The 22,006-nt window shown below is 54.4% G+C and overlaps 6 protein-coding genes across 6 annotated transcripts in view; 5 read left to right on the top strand and 1 right to left on the bottom strand.

The window, feature by feature from the left end:
- Positions 1-1,461: 1,461 nt before the first annotated feature.
- J4E86_006509 (uncharacterized protein) lies at positions 1,462-3,129 on the top strand (the record flags this gene model as incomplete). The annotated part of the gene is made up of 1 exon (XM_051447037.1): positions 1,462-3,129. One exon carries the CDS (start codon positions 1,462-1,464, stop codon positions 3,127-3,129), a length of 1,668 nt encoding a protein of 555 aa, XP_051301522.1.
- Positions 3,130-4,688: 1,559 nt separating this feature from the next.
- On the top strand, positions 4,689-6,459 carry J4E86_006508 (uncharacterized protein; the record flags this gene model as incomplete). Its single annotated transcript, XM_051447036.1, has 4 exons — positions 4,689-4,838; positions 4,897-5,265; positions 5,316-6,096; positions 6,146-6,459. 4 exons carry the CDS (start codon positions 4,689-4,691, stop codon positions 6,457-6,459), a joined length of 1,614 nt encoding a protein of 537 aa, XP_051301521.1.
- A 264-nt stretch (positions 6,460-6,723) lies between these two features.
- Positions 6,724-7,491, bottom strand: J4E86_006507 (uncharacterized protein; the record flags this gene model as incomplete). The annotated part of the gene is made up of 3 exons (XM_051447035.1): positions 6,724-6,992; positions 7,044-7,379; positions 7,431-7,491. The coding sequence occupies 3 exons, from the start codon at positions 7,489-7,491 to the stop codon at positions 6,724-6,726; spliced, it is 666 nt and encodes a 221-aa protein (XP_051301520.1).
- A 1,897-nt stretch (positions 7,492-9,388) lies between these two features.
- On the top strand, positions 9,389-11,525 carry J4E86_006506 (uncharacterized protein; the record flags this gene model as incomplete). The annotated part of the gene is made up of 2 exons (XM_051447034.1): positions 9,389-9,661; positions 9,711-11,525. The coding sequence occupies 2 exons, from the start codon at positions 9,389-9,391 to the stop codon at positions 11,523-11,525; spliced, it is 2,088 nt and encodes a 695-aa protein (XP_051301519.1).
- A 373-nt stretch (positions 11,526-11,898) lies between these two features.
- Positions 11,899-12,941, top strand: J4E86_006505 (uncharacterized protein; the record flags this gene model as incomplete). Its single annotated transcript, XM_051447033.1, has 2 exons — positions 11,899-11,953; positions 12,052-12,941. The coding sequence occupies 2 exons, from the start codon at positions 11,899-11,901 to the stop codon at positions 12,939-12,941; spliced, it is 945 nt and encodes a 314-aa protein (XP_051301518.1).
- Positions 12,942-14,169: 1,228 nt separating this feature from the next.
- The window catches only part of J4E86_006504 (uncharacterized protein), a gene marked incomplete at both ends in the record, with an annotated part of 29,744 nt that continues 21,907 nt past the window's right edge, over positions 14,170-22,006 (top strand). Inside the window, one exon of the mRNA XM_051447032.1 lies at positions 14,170-21,984. Within this exon, the coding sequence (XP_051301517.1) occupies positions 14,170-21,984 (7,815 nt within the window). The remainder of the gene's footprint in view (positions 21,985-22,006) is intronic.

Below are 22,006 nucleotides of genomic sequence, written 5' to 3'. Positions count from 1 at the left end.
GCCTACATTTAACCATGCACGATTATCGCGGGGCTCTTTCCAATATGTCAGGATCAATATGGCTTGGACCGTCTCAACAGATTTTGCACCACAGCGAAAGCTCTCTAGAAAAAGCTCTTCAGCGTGAGAAAGCAAATCCTTACGCAGCGCAGGATGTAAAAGCTTTGCCGCTGCCGCCAGAACGGCGGTGAATAGGAACGATGACTTCTCCCGGACGTACTGAAAGGTATGCAGCGAAGGGTCCAGTTGACTAATGAAGGGGTTGAGGTGCTTCATGAATCCAGCGAATAGCTCCATAGCAAAATGAAGGTTGACTACTCCTTTGACAACCGGATCACTGTCTGAGGTGTCTTCTGTGCATTCTTCTGACGCATGCCCGTGTTCAGTACTTAGCACATTCTGCAACGAGAAATCTCCTCTTGTGATCTGTCGGTTGAGAATATCAGAAAGTCGAAAGCCTCTGCTTTCTGTCCAAAAATCTTGGCTTGAACGCTGGGCTGACTGGGGTTGAGAACGCAGTCTAGAAGCTGGTATTTGAGCGCAATGTGTGCCTGTCAATGTATCCGCATCACCCGCTACAACACCGTCATGGTCAACATGTTGAGCTTCGCCGTTCCATGATGTCGTCGCAGCATTATCTTGACCCGTTGAGCTTGGTTTCTGCAATCTACAAATCACATCAGCCATTTTCTGTCGTATGGAAAAAGTAGGATTGACAAACTTGAAGCCGTGCTTTCGACCGCGCCGGTGGCCAAGAAAGTCACACTGCAACGATTTACGCGTACACCTCACGCACCGCGTATCTTGCGCCGTCTTGTGGCACTTCATCTTGACCTTGCGACATTGCAAGCAGGCATGTGGTCTTAGAAGAGATCAGTCGCGTAACTGCAGTCAACCCGGAGCGAACTCACGCGGCTTTCGAAGGCTCGCGACTTGGCGTTTCATCAGCCTCTGTCATCGTGAATGTGTGTATAAGACATTAAGGTCAGATCGGGCTCGAATGGACATACAGTGATAGGTAGCATCTGGATAGTGTGGTGTCAAAACGGGCAAGGTATCGAGGTGTCTTATCGCTATCTTCATACGCTAACCGCTTTGGAAGCCTTCCCGAGGTCCTTTCTGACACGATACCTGCTCCATCATTTTCCCTCCACGGCATTCAAGGAGAAAGCTCGACGCCCACTTCCGAAGCTCTTGCAGCGATACGAACATATCGGAACCGCTGACCCCGCACGGCTCTCTCATATCGGACTCAGCACTATGCTGCGACTTCGGTCCACTTTCATCGTTCGTGCAGATCGCCGGTGTTCTAATGTAGATTGAGTCGCCGGCCATATGGTACGTGCCCTGATGAGCTTATGCATCCATGCACCATACCATCGCATGGGGTTTTCCTCGATACCTAGGTAGTTCAAGTCAACATCAACTCAACGCACATCTGGATACTACGCAACTATCAACATGACGCAAATACCACGGTCGAAGGCCAAGACGGCGCACGTCAACATGATGACCGATACCATCATAGCAAATCTACCGGCAGATGCACTTCGAAGTGTGATCAGAGTCATCTTGACAACGGAGCCATCAGTTACAAGCATCCTAGAAGAACAGACGCGAATTTATCTCAAGAAAATCGCCAATCAGCCCGTCGATCAGCTCTTCCAATCGACGGCCGAGGGAGTTACCTCAACCTTGAACTTCACACGGGCCCAGCAGCGCCTACGTTGCGCCATAGGATGCGGATTGGTTCTCGACAGCTTCCCAATACTCAACAAGGTTGTAGACGAATCCGTCAGCCTTGTCGACGAGCACACCGTGCCTCGGTCGACAGAACTCAACCACAGTTTAGCCTCTGTCGACGGTGATATCGTGCAGGCGTTGACTGCAATACAAAAGCGCTTGTTGTCCGATAGTGGCAGCAGAGACCTCAACGAAGAGGAGAGACCGGTGATGGACTCGCTCTTCACTTCATTGCTACGATGTTACCAAAGATGGCTTGCATCTGCGCAAGACTTCCCTTTCGAACGAAGCACTGCAGTTCTTGCGACTATGCTTGGCCGCGAAAGCGGTATACCGACACTGGCCCATCAGAATAGCTCTTGCCAAAGTCAAATCATCGGACGGAAGACATCGACCTCTATCGAGACTTTCAAAGTCAAGGGTATCGAGCTGCCGAAGCTGTTCGCGGGCCTCTGGCAACTGTCTAGTCCATCATGGGGTACTGCGTCACAAACACAGATGTTCAAGCAATTTGCAGAGTACATTGCAGGTGGCTTCACTGCCTTCGACATGGCTGACCATTACGGCGATGCTGAGGTTATATTTGGACGACTGAGAGCCTCGCTAGCTGACCCTGAGGCCGTTTTCGGTGCCACAAAGTACTGTGTTTTCCACAAGATTACTGTAACCCCCGAAGTCATCCGCGCCAACGTCACAGAGCGGTGTCAGCGCATGAGCGCCAGCAAGGTTGATCTTCTGCAATTTCATTGGCAAGATTACAATGACCATCAGTATATCGAAGCGCTGCGACTGTTGCAGCAAGACGAACGAGTTCGACATCTGGGCCTTTGCAACTTCGACACAGCGCGTCTCCAAGAAGTCATTGACAGTAAGATCGATGTCGTCACCAATCAGGTCCAATTTTCCCTTATCGATGCACGGCCACGGTTCAGGATGGGCGAGATTTGCGCACAACACAATGTCAAACTCCTCACGTATGGCACTCTTTGTGGAGGCTTCCTGGCTGAGAAATGGCTCGGTAAACCTGAACCACAGCTGTTTGGTCCTGACACGACACCATCGCAGCGGAAGTACTTCGAGATGATCCAGACATGGGGTGATTGGGATCTGTTCCAGACCTTGCTGCAGACTTTGAAGGCTATCGCGACCAAGCACAACGTCTCTATCTCGAACGTCGCGACGAGATGGGTTCTCGACTTCCCCTACGTGGGGGCAGTCATCATTGGGGCGCGCATGGGTGTTAGTGAGCATACGGAGGAGAATTTGAAGACGTATGGATGGAAGCTTGATGAAGAAGATCAGCGGAGTATTGAAGATGTGCTGGAGAAGAGCAGGAGGGAGGAAGTGTTCAAGGTCATGGGCGATTGCGGGAGTGAATACAGGTAACAGACAATTGTTAGATTAATTGCCTAGCTTGTAAATTATACGGTTTTTGAGAAGGTTTTGAAATGTCTGGTAAACCTTCGTGAGCAATTTGGGTTGGTTGCGATCCTGGGCGCGTCGCGTCATTGCAGCCCGCCCGTGCACTCGCCTCGTCTTCCTGTGCCAGCTCTGTACGATCTCTCCCTGTAACCCACCACGCGAACGCCTTGCATGCTCATGCCGACCCAGTCATTTCCTATATGGACGACTTGCGGGTTTCAAGATATCCGTAACTGGCATACGCTTATGTGCTCCTACCTCGGCTGACGTCCCCGCCAAACACGCGCATCATGCCGCACCACCTGGGCACGCTTCTGTCCCTTCGATCGCCTCAGCGTCCATCGTCGCACCACCAATCCCTAACTTCCGCGACCCAGGCTATCGAGCTACTACACGCGTGTTACTTCCATGTCCTGGATATACCGCGAGATGCAAACATCGTCGCGCGATTGAAGGCATGGTGGCTGGCGCACCAGCTCCTGGCATAACGATCGAGATGATGATGATGGGTACGGTGATCATACTGGTGACATTGATTGGAACTACCTGGAGAGCTGTCCGCAGTCTCTGGTGACGCGGCGACGCTTCAAAAGCTGGATATATCGATATCGCGACTGTGTTGAGCGCAACAACACGTCTACGAACATATGCTCGGTGTGCGCTTGAAGCCCTTACGCCTACAAATTTGTCCCCGCCAAGGCTCCTAACACCATCTCGTGATAGTCGATGCGCCGAGTCAAGCACGGAAAACGGATGTGTCATGCGTATATCTCACTCCAAAGCTCAGGAGTTTCCTTCCAGACCAACCACCGTGGTGTCCGCATGACTGAAGGTCCGCAACCCGGTTCGTATGATCTTGAGCTGAGATTTACAATTCGGATCCGGACATGCGATTAATGCATCCGTGGACATCCAGTCATGCGCGTGAGTTGGTCGTTGCTTGGCCGCTAGTAGAGGCAGTACTGCTGCTGAAATGCCAACCTTATCAGCTCTTGAAGTGTACAGCATTTGTGCTTAAAACTCACCTAAGCTGTAGAAGCTTATGCCCTGTCCTTCGGGAAGACGAAGCATCTCTCCTTGAACAGTAAAGTAGTCTCCTTCTTTGGCTCCACACAAGATGCGCTCGCCAGGCGGACAAACCACCTCAACCCGCAAGTCGTACAATTGAAAAGAGTCGTCCTTGGCCGATGACATTCTGTTGCCTTTGGAAAGTTGCGTTGCTGATGTTTTGCACGCTCATCCCGTCTCTTCTTGGATTCTATTGACTCCCCGTTTGGAGAAGGGTGGGGCCACCGGCGTTCTAAGCATGACAGATAGCAGCCGGCATTTCATGACACCCCAGCACGATCGCCGGTTTTCGGGCGCCCTGACCAGCCCCTATCAGAAACTAGAACCCCGCTATCAACGGTTACGGAGTCACTGAATCCCCCGTAGATGCCGAACTGCTAAGTGAGATAAGCTTCCCGCTTCGGCTTGGTACTTGTAAGAACCGTTGCGCGCTCCCATGCTGAGAGAGCATCATCATGGATCTATCAAAGAAGGATGCTACGCAAGTTGCGCAAACTTCTGCGTCGAACTCAGACGTCGAACATGGAGCCGTCGGTACGACTTATGAGGTCAAACGCGATCTCGGGCGTCGCCATATCAACATGATTGCCATAGCTGGCATGATCGTATGTAAAACCACTCCAAAGCATTCTTGCAGTCTCTATACTCATGCACCAACTTTAGGGTACCGGACTTTTTCTAGCATCCGGCCAGGCCATCGCTACCGCAGGACCAGTTGGCGCTCTCTTCGGATATCTGTGCATGGGCTTAATTGCATGCGGTGTCGCCCTGTCTGCAGGAGAGATGTCGGCGTTCATGCCTGTCACTGGAGGATTTGTTCGCCATGCTACGAAGTTCGTGCAACCTGCACTCGGCATCGCAACCGGATGGAACTTTTGGTACACTATGGCAATTACAGCGCCAGCTGAGCTCGCCGCTGCGGCAACCTTGATCAACTTCTGGGATAACAGTATTAACCCTGCTGTTTGGTACTCGGTGTTCATCGTGATCATCGTGGTCATCAACTTCTGCGGGGTGAAGGTTTATGGCGAGGTGAGTCCTGACGCAACCTACTTTTGGCTCATGTATCTGACAATTCAAAGAGCGAAGTCTTCTTCGCAGCTCTCAAGATCCTCCTCATCATAGGTCTCATCATCGCCGGCCTAGTCGTAGACCTTGGAGGATCCCCCAGTGGAGATCGAATCGGCTTTCGGTACTGGAAGAACCCCGGTCCTTTCAACGAATACATCGTCCCTGGCAACACTGGCAAGTTCCTCGGGTTCTGGAGCTCCTTGATCTCGGCAGCCTACAGCTACGCGAACATCCAGGTGGTCGCCATCGCTGGCGCTGAGACAAGGAATCCAAGAGTCATCATCCCGAACGCTATTCGAATGACGTTCTGGAGAGTTCTCATCTTCTATGTTGTCAGCATCTTTATCGTTGGCATGCTTGTACCATTCAACGACCCGAATCTTGGCATCTCTACTGGTGATGCTCAGCAGAGTCCTTTCGTCATTGCCTTCCAGCGCGCTGGTATTAAAGTCCTGCCATCAATCATCAACGCCATAGTATGCACTTCGGCCTTTAGTTGCGGCTCTGCATGCGTCTTCCTTGCATCACGTACGCTGTACGGGCTGGCAGAGGATGGACAAGCTCCCCGTGTCTTGCTTCGTACGAACCGATTCGGAACACCATATCTGGCAATAGGAGCTTCTCTCATCTTCATGCCACTTGTATATCTTAGTCTGGGGAGCAATTCTTCGGTGGTTTTTGGGTGGTTTGTCAACATTACAACGATTGCTGGACTGATTGGGTGGCTTGTAATCGAGATCACTTACCTAAGGTTCTACTACGCATTGAAGGTCCAAGGTATCAGCCGAGACCGCAAGTTCACCACCGTTCGCTCAACAGAAGACGATGCTAATGTTATCAGGTCTCGCATACAAGAGCCCATTGCAGCCATACCTCGCCTGGGTCACTGGGGGCGCGCTCGTCCTTGTCATCTTGTTCTCAGGATATAGCGTTTTCTTCCCCGGTCGCTGGAGCGTGGGCACCTTTCTCACATATTACGTCGATATAGCCATCTTCATTTTCCTGTGGGTCGCTGGCTTCTGCTACGCGAGATCGGGAATCATTGCTTTGCAGGACGTTGACCTGTCGGAGATTGCGGATGTTGACCGCGAGAAAGCGGAGATCCTGCACTCGGTGGAAGAAAATCTTTTGTGGTGGAGGAAGTGGGTTATTTAATTTACGGAGGATATCCTTAATGTCTACAACGGAAAAAGTTCACATTGTCCACAGACCCAGGCCTCGATGATTTCTGTTGAAGTGACACATGACCAACATACACAGTAGCAAAGGACAAGCTAGATCAGGGAATTGCAACAATATGTGCAGAATTGATGCTATAGGTATATACATAGAAGTAGAATGAAGCCCATCAAGCTTCAATGTGATTGCGAGAAGACGATCCTAGCGCCCAATCCATCGCATATCCAGACCTACCTACGTCTAGTAGGTGGCGACCTTGGGACCGGGAACAGTGTAGGAGTTGAAGTTGGCGTAGATGTTCGCGGTGTAGCCGGAGTCGGTGCTCTTGACATGGCCGGGGATCTTGGTAGTGGGAGAGGGCTTTCCGCTGCCTCCTCCAGTGACCTTGATCTGAGCGCAGGAGATGTAGAACTGGGGCGGGCTGCCGGGGTTGTGGATGCCGAGCTGCTCGATACGGAGGAGGTACTCTCCAGCGGGGATCTGGGAGGGAATGGTGGTGGAGTAGGTGGCTAGGATAGTGTTAGATAGAATCCGGTACGGTGTTGTAGTTTGTGACTTACCACTCATGTCCCACTTGGCCTGGCCACCGGAGAAGGTGGGTCCAATCTCCTTGATCTTGAACCAGTCGGTAGAGCCATCTGCGGCGGCGGCAGAGTCGACCTTGGTCATGTAGAAGGTAACGGGACCTTGGTGGTAGACGGCCTGGTCGGCAGTGAAGGAGACGGTGGAGCCAGCAGCGACCGAGACAGTGGTGGTGCCGCTGCCCGAGTTACCGCCAGCATTGCATCGCAGGTTCTTGTCCGCAAGGTCGGTGACGGGACTGTTGTTGGGAACGGGCCTGATGTTCTGGAAGTTGGCACCCTTCACACCGTTGGCGGTGAGCTGTTGGAAGATGTCTTGTACCTGTTAGTATATGCTGGTGCAGAATGAGTGGTGAAGTGCCATACAGTGACCCGAGGCAACGTTGGCAAAGGCCGCAACGGCGGTAGCGATAGCAACACACTTCATGATGCGAGGTTGGTAAGTGAGAGACTGATGAGGATAGCGAATGAACTTGAAGGTGCTGATGATCTTGGTAGAGAATACGAGAGCAAAGTCCCCGGTTCTTATATATGTTCTTCCTCACAGATACAACGCCTCGAATGGATACCACTCCATATTGCAGCACGCAGGACATGACCAGAGAGGGTAAACGTCAAGCCATGATTGGCCCAAGCATGAAACTCGAAATGAAGAAACGTCACAGGACAGGCACGATGGGTACCGCAGGGCGGCAAAGAACCCGGGACGTGAGGTGGAGTGTGGATACTCATTGCCGGTGGCAGTTCGTAGAATTTTCCTTCTGGAACGACCTTGTGACAGCCTTCGACGAGGCGAACAAGTGATGGTATGGCAGGTAATATCGCGAGTATGGGGGCTTGACATGCAGGACTGCAGGTCATTGGTCATGCATGCACGAAATGTGCAGACCCGACGAATAGGAAAAGCGCATGTGCCGGCGACGGTGGGTTCTATCCGTCGGAGCTAGAGACTGGCGCATCTGCTGGAACTGTACAACACTGGACGCCTAGGATAGATTAATATCTGGGGTAATATGTTTTTAATCACCATGGTCCAAGCTAGGGCGGAACTTGAGGCGAGGTGAAGAAAAAGGAAACAAGACCGATCCACAATGTCCACCCAAACTGGTTGTCGCACATGCACACCGGTGTACTACGGCAAAATATGAGTCTTGTCTGAACGTCTGAGGTGTTGTTGTTTGTGCGAACGACTCGCAACGGCGTAGATGTTTCATGCCGAGTCATGCAATCGACGCAACCGGATGCCGAACGACAAACGAGGTGATGATTGCCACAACCTCTATCGCTTGAAACAGGCACCTGAGAACTTGTATATTAAACTTGCTGAAAGGTTTTTTGTGCAAGGTCTTGCATATGCAGGCGCCATCGTCTCGTCGAGGTCGATCGAGCAACCGATGTGGCGGGTGGCTGGTCAATTTCCCATCTCTTGTCGCGAACTTGGACAAAAGCAACTCTGGAAATCAAAGGGTTGCTCGCTTGCCCTGTGGATCTGGAGTAAGGCCCGCTCTTCCTGTGCCAGGTTGGCAGCGTGGATGTGAGTTCTCTAAGAGTGGGTTCCAAGGTTTGCTATCACACACTCTCTGTTCCTTCCGTTGCGAGAATGGCAGATCCCCGGCATTTTGATGTTTGTGGTGCTGAAGAGATCGCAGGTGATGGCGCGTCACCGGAGCAGTCAAGCAGGCGCGTTTGGTGAGGCCAGCCCCCTGCGAATATCACTCTGTCGCGCAAGCCAAGTACGAAATCTCGCTGCGCCGTACAGGCTATATCAGAAGCGCTGGAATAGGATTTGTACCCTTATGTATCAAGCAAGGTAACGCATCAGCTTCGAAATATCTTGGAGATACGCGCCTGTGGTTCCTAGGTTTACCTGGCTTCCGCGACAGCGCTAGATACCTTGGTAGAGCTTCATTCAACATACTCGCCTGGAATGTCGTTATCGGACCAAGTAAAATCGCATGAGGCCCGGATCGCACAGCTGGAGAGTATTTGCTGGAAGCTTGCCACGTTGAGTGGGAGCATGGGGGCAACCTTCCTGCTTCCAAAGCTGGAAGGTTGGGACCTCGGGAAGCGGGGTACGACACGTGATCCCGTTGCACGTCGCGTCGCCATCGACATACGCCTAGTACTGACCCGGAAAGTCCATGCGAAAACTGTACGAAGATACGCCAGGTCCACAGTCTTATCACATCGAATGCTGTGTTAGGGCAACAGCGTTGGGCGGTAGTTCGAGCGTTATAATCCCTCCCTCCGGACTCAACTTCTTCTACTGTCCATCTTTCAACTCTTCGTCAATTTCGTGTTTTCCAATTGTTCGTTGCGAGAAAATGTCTGCAGAAGTCGCCACGGATCCTAGTCCGCGGAGCGAGAAATCGGTATCTGCTCATCCATTCTCCCCGCTATCGGCATCAGAACTCCAAGATGCTGCGGCAATCATCAAAGCTTCATGGCCAGCGCACACAGACCTGCATTTCAAGGTCGTGACGCTGCAGGAACCACCAAAAGTCGAGGCACTGAAATATCTGGAGGCTGAGCATAGCGGCAAGCCACTTCCATCAATCGCGAGAAAAGCTTTTGTCAATTACTACATCCGGAACACTGTATGTGCAAAGATGTTGGAAGTATGACTCGCGGCTAATTAGTCGGCAGAACAAATTCCACGAGGCTGTCGTGGACTTGACCTCACGTCGCGTAGATCGCAACGTCCTTCTAGGGCCCTTTGTCCATGCCAACGCGGATGGCGATGAAATCGTCGCTATCGAGAAACTTGTCCTGACCGATGAGAAAGTACAAGCGGAGATTGCCAAGCTCGAGCTCCCCCAAGGCACAGTAGTAATCAGCGACCCATGGATCTACGGGTCCGACGGAGTTGGAGACGAAGATAGGCTGTGGCAATGCTTCCTATACCTCAGGGACCCGATGAACTCATCAGAAGCCGACTCCAACCACTACGCAATGCCACTTCCTATCTCGCCCGTGGTGAGCACAGAGAAGATGGAGGTCATTCGCGTTGATATACTACCGACTGGTGCAGACAACACCATCAAGCCGGTTGAAAAGTACAAGATCCAACCGCCCAACGAGTACATACCCGAGGCCCAACAACTGCGCACCGATCTCAAGCCGCTTAATGTTGTCCAACCGGAAGGTGCTAGCTTCCAAGTCGAACAGCAAGGCACATCAAATGTCATCTCATGGCAGAAATGGAACTTCCGCGTTGGTTTCAATCAGCGCGAAGGTATGGTACTGTATGACGTCCGTTACGACAACCGTAGCCTGTTCTACCGAATGAGCTTGTCGGATATGAACATTCCCTATGCGGACCCCCGCCATCCCTACCACAAGAAGAGCGCGTTCGACTTGGGCGATGTTGGTGCTGGTATCATGGCGAACAACCTCAAGCTGGGCTGCGATTGTCTGGGTTCTATCTACTATCTCTCAGCCGTACTCGCCGACAATCACGGTGGGTCTGTGGAGATGCCCAACGTTGTATGCGTCCACGAGCAAGATGCTGGAATCGGTTTCAAACACACCAACTACCGCACCGGCCGCGCAGTTGTCGCTCGAAACCGGGAGTTGGTGCTCCAGAGCATCATCACTGTAGCCAACTACGAATACATCCTAGCCTTCATCTTCAACCAGGCCGGAGAAGTCGATTACGAAATCAGGGCTACTGGCATCCTGAGCACGCAGCCTATCGACGAAGGTGTCGAGGTGCCCTTCGGTACAGTCGTACACCCCGGTGTACTTGCCGTCCATCATCAACATATATTCTCATTGCGCGTCGACCCTATGATAGACGGGTATGACAACAGACTCGTGTACGACGAGGCGTTCCCGATGCCGCGCTCAGACTTCAACCCCCACGGTACTGGCTACTACGTTCAAGAGACGGTTGTAGACAAGTCTGGCGGCTACGACATCGCATACGAGAACAACCGCACCTTCAAAATCCAAAACCCGAACGTGCGAAACCCCGTCAACGGAAAGCCAGTCGCATACAAGATCCAAGCGCCGCCCTTCCAGAAGATCCTTTCCGACAAGGACTCTTTCAACTACAAACGCGCCGAATTCTCCGACCACAACATCTACGTCGTGAAGCACAAGGATGGCGAATTATACGCAGGCGGTACCTACACCAACCAGAGTCGTGGTGGAACTGGAGTGCGGAGCTGGGCGGAGAGGAACGACAACGTCAAAGACACGGACTTTGTCGTCTATATCCAAGCGGGCATCAACCACGTGCCTCGTATTGAGGACTTCCCCGTTATGCCTTGCGAGATCATCAAGATCCACATGAAGCCGGTCAACTTCTTCGATAAGAACCCTGCGCTGGATGTACCACCGAGTGAGCAGGCGTTCAACAAGAGCAGCTTGTTGAGTGAGCAGCACCAGCAGCCTAGTGTTACTGCGACGATTGGTGAAGATGGTACATGTTGTGCGCCGTCGGCGGCAAAGCTGTAGAGTTGTAGTATTCACGAATTGAACATCATCACGAAGACATGCGGAAATTATTTGTGAGATACCTTGTGATCATCCAAAGTCGAGATTGATCTTGATGCAAAGCTAGGAGCACCAAGAAGAATATGAGTATAGTAAGATGCGCTCAAATTGTATACGACCCATGTTCAACCTTGGAAGGGAAGAGTTGGTCGTGTGCCTGCAAAGCAGGTAAGACGCGCCAAGCCCAGAGTCGCGCTAGTGACGGTCCAAAGCTCATGCCTCGCGGAACCTTCGAAGCCTCAAAGAAACACTCACTCGATCTCCCGCGATATCCCGACCCTCTTTCACCGTGTACCTCCCAGCGATCTCTTCATCAATATCGAGCTGCACAGCGATGGCGCCCAACGACAAAGCGGGCAGAGTTGTTTTCATCGGCAACATTCCCTACGGTATGCGACTGCTCACCCTGGAGCCTACATTGACGCCAGATTTTCTCAATCTGCGTCTTTAACACTACTGTATCCCTAAACTGAGCTAACAAACCCAGGCGGCACTGAAGAGCTCATCATCGAAACCCTCGGGCGCGTCGGACAGGTCCTCAACTTTCGCTTGGTGTACGACAAGGAAACCGGGCGCCCCAAGGGCTTTGGGTTCGCAGAGTTCGCCGACGCTGACGCCGCAGCCTCCGCCGTGCGCAACCTCAACGACTACGATTTGATGGGCAGGAAGCTGAGGGTCGACTGGTCCAACGAGAGCGGCTCCGGCGACAACGCGCCTTCCAATCGCGACCAGACTACACAGCCAGCCATGAACGGCCAACAACCAGCAGCACCAGCACCGGCGCAACCGTCGAGCGCGCTGGGGCCTCTTCCCCCAGGCGTCGAGCTGCCGCCCAACCTCACCTGCCCCGATGCCATCTCGCGCACGCTCTCTACACTCCCTCCCGATCAGCTCCTCGATATCCTCTCACAGATGAAAGGTCTCGTCATGACGGATCCTGCCAAGGCGACGGAGCTGCTGCGACAAGCGCCTCAGCTGGCTTATGCCATCTTTCAGTCGCTACTGCTCCTCCAGCTGGTCGACCCACAAATCCTGACCTCGCTTGTGGAGACATCGGCCGCGCCTGCCCCAGTTGCGCAGGCTCCACCTGTTCAGCAAGTACAGCAGCCACCACCGCAAGTTGCGCGACCGCCTGTGAACTACCCCGGATACCCACCACAAGTCGCGCCTACACCTCCCCAACCTCAAGCTCCCGTCGCACAGCCGTACGCGCAGCCTCCACAGCAACAACAACCACAAGCGCCTGGGATGGACCAGCAGGCGCTGTACGCCCAAGTCATGGCGCTGTCGCAGCAGCAGATTGACCAGTTGGCACCAGAGCACCGCGCGCAAATCCTGCAAATACGGCAGATGTTGATGGCTGGCGGGCGGCCCTAGTTACGCCGAGACTTCCAGCAGCTTCATAAGGAGCGGAAAGTTGGCCTTGGTCTTGCTATGAAAGACCGCTTGTTCCACGAGCGGGGTGCGGAGGTCCTTTGGTGCATACTACGCGACGTAGGACAGAGCACAACACAACCTGATCTCATCGCGAGGAGCTTACTGGAAATCATGGAATACCCCGATCGCTGCTCCAGGGCGCAGTGCTTAAAAGAAGCGATGTTCTCATATGGCTTGTACAGCATGAAAACTTTCCCAGAAGAAAGCGAGACCTGGGAAATGATGAGTCGTGATTTGGATGGATCATCAGACTCTGGATTCGAATCGGATGACTCAGGCTATGCAGATGATGATGGATTGGACGTGCAGAAACGTGAAGGAACATGTGGAGTGTAATGAGTGGCTCCTCAGAAGGGCTGCATAGCACAGTCGCGAATAGATGTACACAGGTCGCACAAGCCTGATTAATGCAAAAATGGACTCAATGTCACACGCGCGCCTTGTTTTTGTTGTAATCCTTGTCGATGCGACTGGGTGATGTTTGACTATCAACGATCGGGTTTAAAGATTTCGGCGGCCTAACCAACATTGAACATGCAAGATAACTACACTGATGGCCTCGGAAATCTCCGCGCGCCTTGACTGTGTCCGATGAAGGTCATGGGAGGAGCTCGCAACACGTAGCAAGGACTACAGCTGACTACTAGAACTACCAGACTAGATTTCCGCGCCCCAGCCTGCACAGTTCACTTTGATCAACATGTTCTCGATGACAGCGAGAACAGCCCCGGAAGAAGCCCCGGTAAAGATCCGCAGAAGAAGCGTTTGCCATCGGGCAGCTATTGGCCCAGCCTCGCCTCCATCCCGTGTGGATCGAGCTAACCCTTGCCGCCAACTCACTCGGTTGCTGGGGCTTACGTCCCAAGCCGAGCACTTCAGCTGCTCTGCACCACACCAATCTTTGCGATTAGTACCGCGAGAGGCTGCTTTGGTTGTCCTTGGGCATTGCGCGCATACTTTCCTAGCCATTCTGCATCGGAAACCTGTACTATATCATCACGACATGACGATTTGAACGATTCTCTCTCACTTGCGACTGTCTGCAGCGATATACCCAGCATATCCCACCAAGAGACTCATCTCATTTGCGCCCGACCCATTGCCAGCACCACTTTGTAATAACAACGCATCTGCGCCCCCGCGATCCTGACTGCAGTCCTGCGCCATCATGTGGAGCAGATTGACCGGTAGCTCTGCTGCCTCCAACAGCAACAAGGACGAGGAAAGTCGCCGCCGCCGTACTAGCGACTCCACGCGTTCCAAGCGCGACCCAGACGCCCGCTCCGTCGTGTCATCGTCGACGACGCGCAAGCCATCGACATCGACCTCATCTAAACGTGACACTGCGCCTTCCGCGTCCTCGATTGCCTCCTTCACGACTGCCTTCGACGAGATGCCGCGCTCACGGGCCACAACAAACAACACGAGCGGTCCCTACGACGACGACAACATGCGTCGCGACGATCGCCGCAGCAGCTATGCCGAGTCGTCCAGCTCGACACTGCGCGACGACAAGGACCGCAAGACGGGTAAGGCCAAGGACAAGAAGCTCGAGAAGCGCCGCTCGACGCGCTCAGTGCGGTCCGGCAGCACGTCGCAAACTGGCGCCGGCTACAGGGGCGAGATTGTTGACAGTCCCAAGTCGGTCCAGCGCAGCTTCAGCGGCCAGATTGGCAGCGACGGCTTCTCGCAGTTCCCAGGACAGGCAGGAGCGCCCATGATGTCGGGCGCTCTGCCAGTAGGAAGCCACCCACCACATCCCGACGACATGGACGATCACGTGCAGAGCCAGTTCCCCGGCCAGGACCCTCTACAATACACCTCGAGCGCGCTCCCTGGCGGCCATCCATTTGGAGCGGCTGCCGACTTCTACAACGACCAGGGCCAGTCGGTGCACCAGCAGCCTGGCGTGAGGCCCCAGCCGCCCTCTGTCATCATAGGACAGGATACCCCCCATCTCATGTCTGCCTCCGCGCAGCCCAACCCGGTTGCCGACACCGGATCGGGCGCCGCTGCAGACTTCTACGGGCCCAGCACAAATGGCTCTTCATCCAGACCTCCACGACCATCGAGCTCGTCCATGCCCGGTGCCTTCGTCGACGACACCCCGACGCCCCAGAAGCCACCGCGACCCGCATCTTCATCGAGACCCAACAAGTCGAGCACCTTCGGCCCAGCTGCTACTGCGGCCGGCGGAGCTGCCCTGGGATATGCCATGGGCCACAGCTCTTCTAATCATGAACACACCACGAGCTACAGCTCATCGAACGTTCGCCCTTCTACATCATACTCTTCTTATACTAATAATACCCCCCCGGCTGCTCCGGCTTCCACGTACAACATGTACGGCCCGGGATCTAATGCTTCTAATACCGCTGCCAACGACGGCAGCTACCTCCCACCCTACGCTGCAGCCGCCGCCTACGGCGTGGAAGGCGCGCCTCCTCCAAAGCCACCTCGGCCAAGCAAGCCAGAGAAGCACTCGTCTGGCAGCATGGCTGGACTGTACGCTGCTGGCGCCGCAGGACTGGCGGCTTATGGCTTAAACCAACATAATTCACATTCACACACCCACTCCAACACCCACACCCACTCGCATAGCACACACCATCATCCTTCGACGCACGGCCCCAACGGACACCATCAGAATGGCCTTACACCCAGTCCATACATCTCAGGCGGCATGGCTCACCAGCATCAGCACACTGGGCCTGTTTCCAAGTTTGTCGACTGGTGGAAAGACTACGAAGACGTGCAGAAGATGGAAGAGTACACCGAGTACATTGGAGTTTGCAAGGGTTGTTTTGACCCCCGCTCTTCCGTTCTGGACGCCCCACGGAAGCACCACTACTACAAACGGCGATCCAATGAGTTTATGCGACCCACTGGTGGCATTGAGAAGCAATCTCGATACTCGCTCAAGGAGAAGAAGTCTTGGGGCTCAATCTCTTCGGGCGAGGAGCGTCGCAAGAACAAGAGCAGCGCCGCGGGCTGGGTAGCTGCAGGCCTGGGCGGTATGGGCCTTGCCAAGGCTGGAAAGGCTGTCTTCAGCGCGGGTCGCGACGACTTTGACGACACATACAGCATCAAGTCCGGTCGGTCAAGGGTCTCACGACACAGCCGCAGCAGATCAGGGGATCGCAAGAGTTACAGCTATGGTAGCTCTGGCATCCGCCACCGGAGCAATTCTGCCGACCGCATTTCCGTCATGTCCGTAGGCGTTACGAGCGACAAAAAGGATCGTAAAGATCACAAGGTCGTTCGCCGTCAGTCTCGGTCGCGCCGTTCTCGATCAAGCTCAACTTCAAGCTCCAACTCAGGACGCGGCAAGACAGGCCTGATCGGCACTGCCATTGGTGCAGGTCTTGCAGGAGTCGCCCTTGGAGCGGCCACAAAGAAGAAGCAGCACAGCCGATCCAGATCCCCGAAGAGGGTTCAAGTGGTTCATCACCGCAGAGACAGCAGTGACGATGAGCGTCGTAGGAGAAGATCGCATTCACTCCGACACAAAGCATCTCGAAGCTCAACATCCGGAGCCTCTGTCATCGAGATTGGCCAGACTCACGAGTCCCAGGGTGGCTTCCTTGGAGGCTTCTTCTCTGCACCTCCACCAAAGGAGAAGCGTGTGAAGACAGCCAATAGCCTGAAGAAGAAGAAGAAGGGCTTCTTCAGCTTCAGCAACGCTTCAACGTCTTCATCTGACTCCGAGATGGCATTCGGCACCGGCTACGTAAGGAGGACGCGCAGACGATCGTCGCCGAAGAGACGAAACTCGGATGAGCGACTGAAAGCTTCGCTACTTGGTCTTGGCGCTACGGCTGCTGCTATCACAGCCGCGAAGGCTGGCAAGGGCAAACGCCACAACGAGGTCGTTGCTGTTAAGGAGAACCGTCTTGGTCGCAAGACCAGTCAAACTTCTTCGCGGCCCGCCTCCCGTTATGGAGACGACGAGTGGGAGGACTTGCCAGACGATGGTACTTCCGACTCTTCGAGTGATGGCGGTCTCGTATACGGCGATTACTCCCTGAAGAAGACCAAGAGCAATGAGTCTATCGGATCCAACCACTCAGGTACGAACAAGTGGGGCTGGCGATGGGGCTTTGGCAAGAAGAGAAGGTCTTCCAACAACCTATACGACAACATCGCTAGTACATCGCTCATTGGGCCCGCCGCAGCTGGCGCAGCAGGTGCCTTGACCGGCGCAGCTGTTGGAGCTGCCCATGGACATCACGACAGTGAGTCTAGCAGCGCCCAAACATTGCAGTCGGTCTATCCAGTTGCACCCCATGACCCCAATGCGTCGTTCGACGCACGCCGTACAAGCTCTATCGTCACCAATCAGCCTATTGTCACCTCAGGACCTGGTCCCATCCCCATTCAACACCCTCAGCCAGTGCAGCAAGTCCCTGGCGCCATCTACTCAACACAAGCACCATCGCAATCTGGGTACACCACAGCAGGTCCTTCAGACTTCCCACCGGCACCTTACCCACCTCCTTATCCCATGCAGTCTCAAGTTCAGAACATTATCATTCAAAGTCCTCAGCATCCTCAATTCCGTCGGGCAAACTCTTCTCCTATCCAAAGCTCGTCATGGAAGCGAGATGCATCTATCGCTGGACTTGCAGCGACTGCCGGATTTGCAGCAGTTTCTGCAATGAAACACCCCGACCGACCTCCGAGCCGACCGCCGTCCGCGTCTAGCAATGTTCGCTTCAACCTGACACAAGAGCAGGCAGAGAAGGACCTCCGTGAGCGACGCAAGGAGCAGGAGAGACTCGACGAGGAGGCCGAGCGGCGCCGAGAACAACAGAGACGCGAGGACGAGGCGCGTCGGGAAGAGGAAGACCGAGTGCGCCGAGAACAGCTGCGACAAGAGGAAGAGGCCCGGCGAGCGGCACTTGCGCTCCGTGAGGAAGAGGATCGCCTGCGCAGAGAGCGGCAGCTACAAGAGGATGAGGCTCGACGGATTGAAGAAGACCGCCGGCAAACCTTGCTCCGCTTGGAGGAAACGACGCGCCAAGAAGAAGCGCGACGCCGAGACGAAGACGAGCGACGTCGCCTAGAGCTGCAACGGCAGCAGGAGGAGGCCCGCAAGTTCATGGACATCGAACGCTTGGCGAGGCTCGAGAACGAACGCCGTCGCGAACAGCAAGAGGTCCAGGCACGCCTCGCTCGGGAAGCCGAAGACCGCGAACGTCATCAACGGATGTCCGAAATGGAGCGCCAGCGTCAGCTCGCCATCGAGGCTGCGGAGGCTGAGCGCAAACGGAGAGAGCGTCGTGAATCTCAACAACAAGAAGCTGAGCGTATCGATGCCGCGAGACGCGAAGCTGAGATTCAAGAAGACATGGAGCGCCGACGCAGGGAACGCGAAGCTCAGGACTACACCGACCGATACGAGAGCGACCGGGCTCGGAAGCTCGAACAGCAGCCAACAGGAGATTCAATGGCTTCGACTGCCACTGTTGTACAACGCAAGGAGCAGGAGCTGCAAGACCGCGAACGCGAGGCTTTCAAGTCTGACAAGAAGTCTTCCGTTGCTGGCGCAGTAGCTGCTGGTGCAGCAGCAGCAATCGCAACTGCCGCGATCAAGGACTACAAGGACAACAAGGACAAGGAGAAGGAGAGGGAGCGCGAGAAGAAGCGCGACAGCAAGTCTTCGTCTTCAACGAAGAGCAGCAAGAGCGAATCCTCCTCGTGGAAGCGCAGCAAGAACGATTCTTCTTCGTCCAAGAGCAGCAAGAGTGAATCTTCATCCTCGAAAAGCAGCAAGAAGCGGGAGCCAACCAGCGTCAAGACTATCGAGCCCAGCAAAGTCAAGCAGGACATCTTTGACGAGGACATCTTCAATCCCGATATGTTCAAACAGAAGGACACTTCACGCCAGGACGCTCGCGAAGTCCTTCAAGATTGGGAACAGAGATACTATGCAAAGCCAATATCCCAAGCTGAATTCTTCGCACCGGAAGAGCTCTTGGCCAACGACAACCTGCCCAAGGTCCGCCCAGTAGACCCGAACGAGGGTGCTCCAGATCTGCCCATCTACCAGTCCTGGGAAGACTATCCTGTCAGCCAGCCCAAGGTCCCGCCTTATCCTCCATCGTACGCTTTCACCGCCACCAGAAATGGTCGGTCCTCTCAACCACAACCGCTACCTCAAGTTCCATCGCTGAACCTCATCTTGCCTACTCCTCCCGGTAGTCGCACACCTTCTGTGCGCAGTGCATCTGCCCCTCCATCGCCCGCTATGGAACCCATCAGGGAGACTAGAGAGACTAGACGTGAGCCAAGAGATGACGAATCGAACCGAGCAAGGTCTAGGGTAAGCTGGGGCGAGAACCAGTTCCACCACTTTGACGTACCTACTCCGGAATCTTACCGCGAGCAATTTGTCTCAGATGGCGATCTCAGGTCGCGTGAAGCCACCGTCGAGCGCGAGCCGCCCAAGCCCGAACAGACGACGTCCACCTACACACCCTACCGCCCCGAGATGTCAAGAGTCCCCGAGAGCAAGGAGACTGCACCAAGCACGCAATACGTTCGGGACGAGAAGGACTCCAACTGGGACAGTGTCGTGGATGCTGCTTCCAAGAAGAGCAACAAGAAGGAGAAGAAGTCAGCTGCAGCGGCGGCAGCAGCAGCACTGACGACTGCAGCGGTTCTTTCCCGAGATCAACGAGATCAAGAGGACGAGCGTAGCTACAGACGCGACAATCCGACTGCATCTGCCCTGAGCAACCCAACTGCATCGAACCTTAGCAGTGCGACCTCCTACGATTTCAGCGATCCAACTGCGTCTACCGTCAGCACTATCGTCAGCAATGCAACTGCAGCTGGGTTCAGCAATCCGACTGCTTCTTCCTTGAGCAACCCGTTTTCCGATGGAAACAGGGCCCCATCCACTATCGCTCCATCGATCATCTCAGCTGCACCATCTTCCACAGTCACTCCCTCCATCATCTCAGCTGTGCCATCTACGAGCAGCGTTCAGACAGCATACTGGCAGCCTGAGTCAGAGCGCGACGCGTGGAGGGCGCCCCAACAGACTACAGTGGGACCTGGCTTTGTTGAAGGCGAGATTCCTACACCGCCAGTGTCTATGCACATGCCCGGCGGCTGGGACGACATACCGGAATCTGAGGTGCTTGCAGAGGAGCCGCCGACATCGTCTGCGAAGAAGGACACAAAGGGTAAGAACAAGACTAATGATACTGACGAAGTTGTAGCTATGCAGAATGTTTCTCGGCGTGGAGAGCCAACATCTGCGGTGAAAGAGAGGGAAGCTGAGCCAGAGGTCAAGCTCAGCAAGAAGGAGAAGAAGGACAAGAAGAAGAAGTCCAAGTCATCGAAGCGAGCCAGTGTGGACACTTGGGAGATGAGTGATCCCAGTCCGCCATCAAGCCCGATCATGGAGCGCGATCCCAGGGACATTGAGCCCTCCCGAGATCCCAGGGATATTGAACCTTCTCGATCTGCTGAAACCTCACGTTTCGCCGACTCTTCTCGCTCAACTGAGCCATCTCGATCTGCCGAACCACCACGTCTAGGAGAAGCATTCCAAGAGTCCCCTAGTCCCCCGAAGAAGCCTGCGCGACAAAGTGAAAGCAGCGGCGGTAAAGCCTCCACCGCTGCCATGGCCGGTGGTTTCGCTGCTCTAATGGGCATGACCATGAACCAGGATCAAAACAGGATGGCCTCGGATGCCGAGCGTGCCAGGAAGGATCTTGAGTCCACAGAGAAGCACCATTCACGCGACTCGCCTGTATCTCCACCGAATGGCGCACGTGCACTCGAACGGAATGAGAAGAATGTGACAATCCCAAGCTACGCATTCGAGGGCGTTGAGGAGCTGGCCGATAAGACACCAAGGCCGAAAGTCCAGAAAAGACACAGCAGCGGCAAATGGTCACCTAGCATCAGTTCTCCTCTCAGGACCGAGACGACGTATGACGACTACATAAACGCCCGCACCATTCCCGATCCTTCCAGATACCAAACAATGGTCGAGGCCCCAAAGGTTCCCACTGCAGCGCCGTTCACGATGGCGCATGATCCAGTCACCGCTCGTAACGTAACCGACTCTGAGTACTATGCTCCCGACGACGTGCCGAGCCGGGCGGGCAACGACAAAGAATCGAATGGATTCTATCCCGCAGACTTCAACGAGGAGGCAAAGGACAGGCACTCACGAAACGATCGCGACCAGGATGTCGATGACAGATACGATGATGACTTCGACGACAGACCACGCAGGTACGATGATGACGATGTGGGCTCAATCGCTTCTCTTAGCTACAAGTACGACGACCCCGATCGCGAGGAGAGACGCCGCAGACGTCGCGAAGCCAAGTCCGAGACACGTGAGAAGAGCCACGACCGCGGTTACGATCTTGAAGAGAGTGGAGAACGGAGGCGAAGACATCGCCATCATGAGGCTGATGAGGGTGCTGACGACTGGGACACGAAATCCGCCATCTCCGAGACTGGCGAGCGTCGACGCAAGCACAGGAGAAGGGATGGCGACAGAGACGCATCACCCGAGACCAAGACTAGATCACGCTCGTCAGCAGCTTCCGAACTCGGCGACCACGATGATGATCGCAAGTCCTCCCGGAGACGATCCAAACGAGATGATGACATGGTTTCCGTCGTATCCTCAATCCCAGATCTAGACGAGGATCGCAGCTCAAGGAGGGAGAAGGAGAAGCGTCCAAGTGGCTTCCTGGGCCTTTTCGGCAGCAAGTCGAGGGAGAACTTGAAAGAAGCTTCAAGCAAGTCCTCGAAATCTAAGGACGACGACGATGAAGAACGCAAACATCGTAGACGGAAGCATCGGTCGGATCGCGGTTCCACCTACGGCGGCTCAGACGATGATGACATGCGCTCCACGATCTCGACCAGTAGTCGACGCGAAAAGAGGAGCAGCCGCAGTCGTAGCGAGAGAGGAGACGGAGACAGGACGGATGCTTATGATGACAAGGTACATCGCTCTTCTCATGTGC

This window comes from Alternaria arbusti, assembly GCF_024043155.1.
Source record: "Alternaria arbusti strain BMP 1465 chromosome Unknown scaffold_8, whole genome shotgun sequence".
Classification (NCBI taxonomy): Eukaryota; Fungi; Ascomycota; class Dothideomycetes; order Pleosporales; family Pleosporaceae; genus Alternaria; species Alternaria arbusti.
The sequence above is the reverse complement of the archived record's forward strand: the minus strand, read 5'-3'. Positions and strand labels throughout refer to the sequence as shown.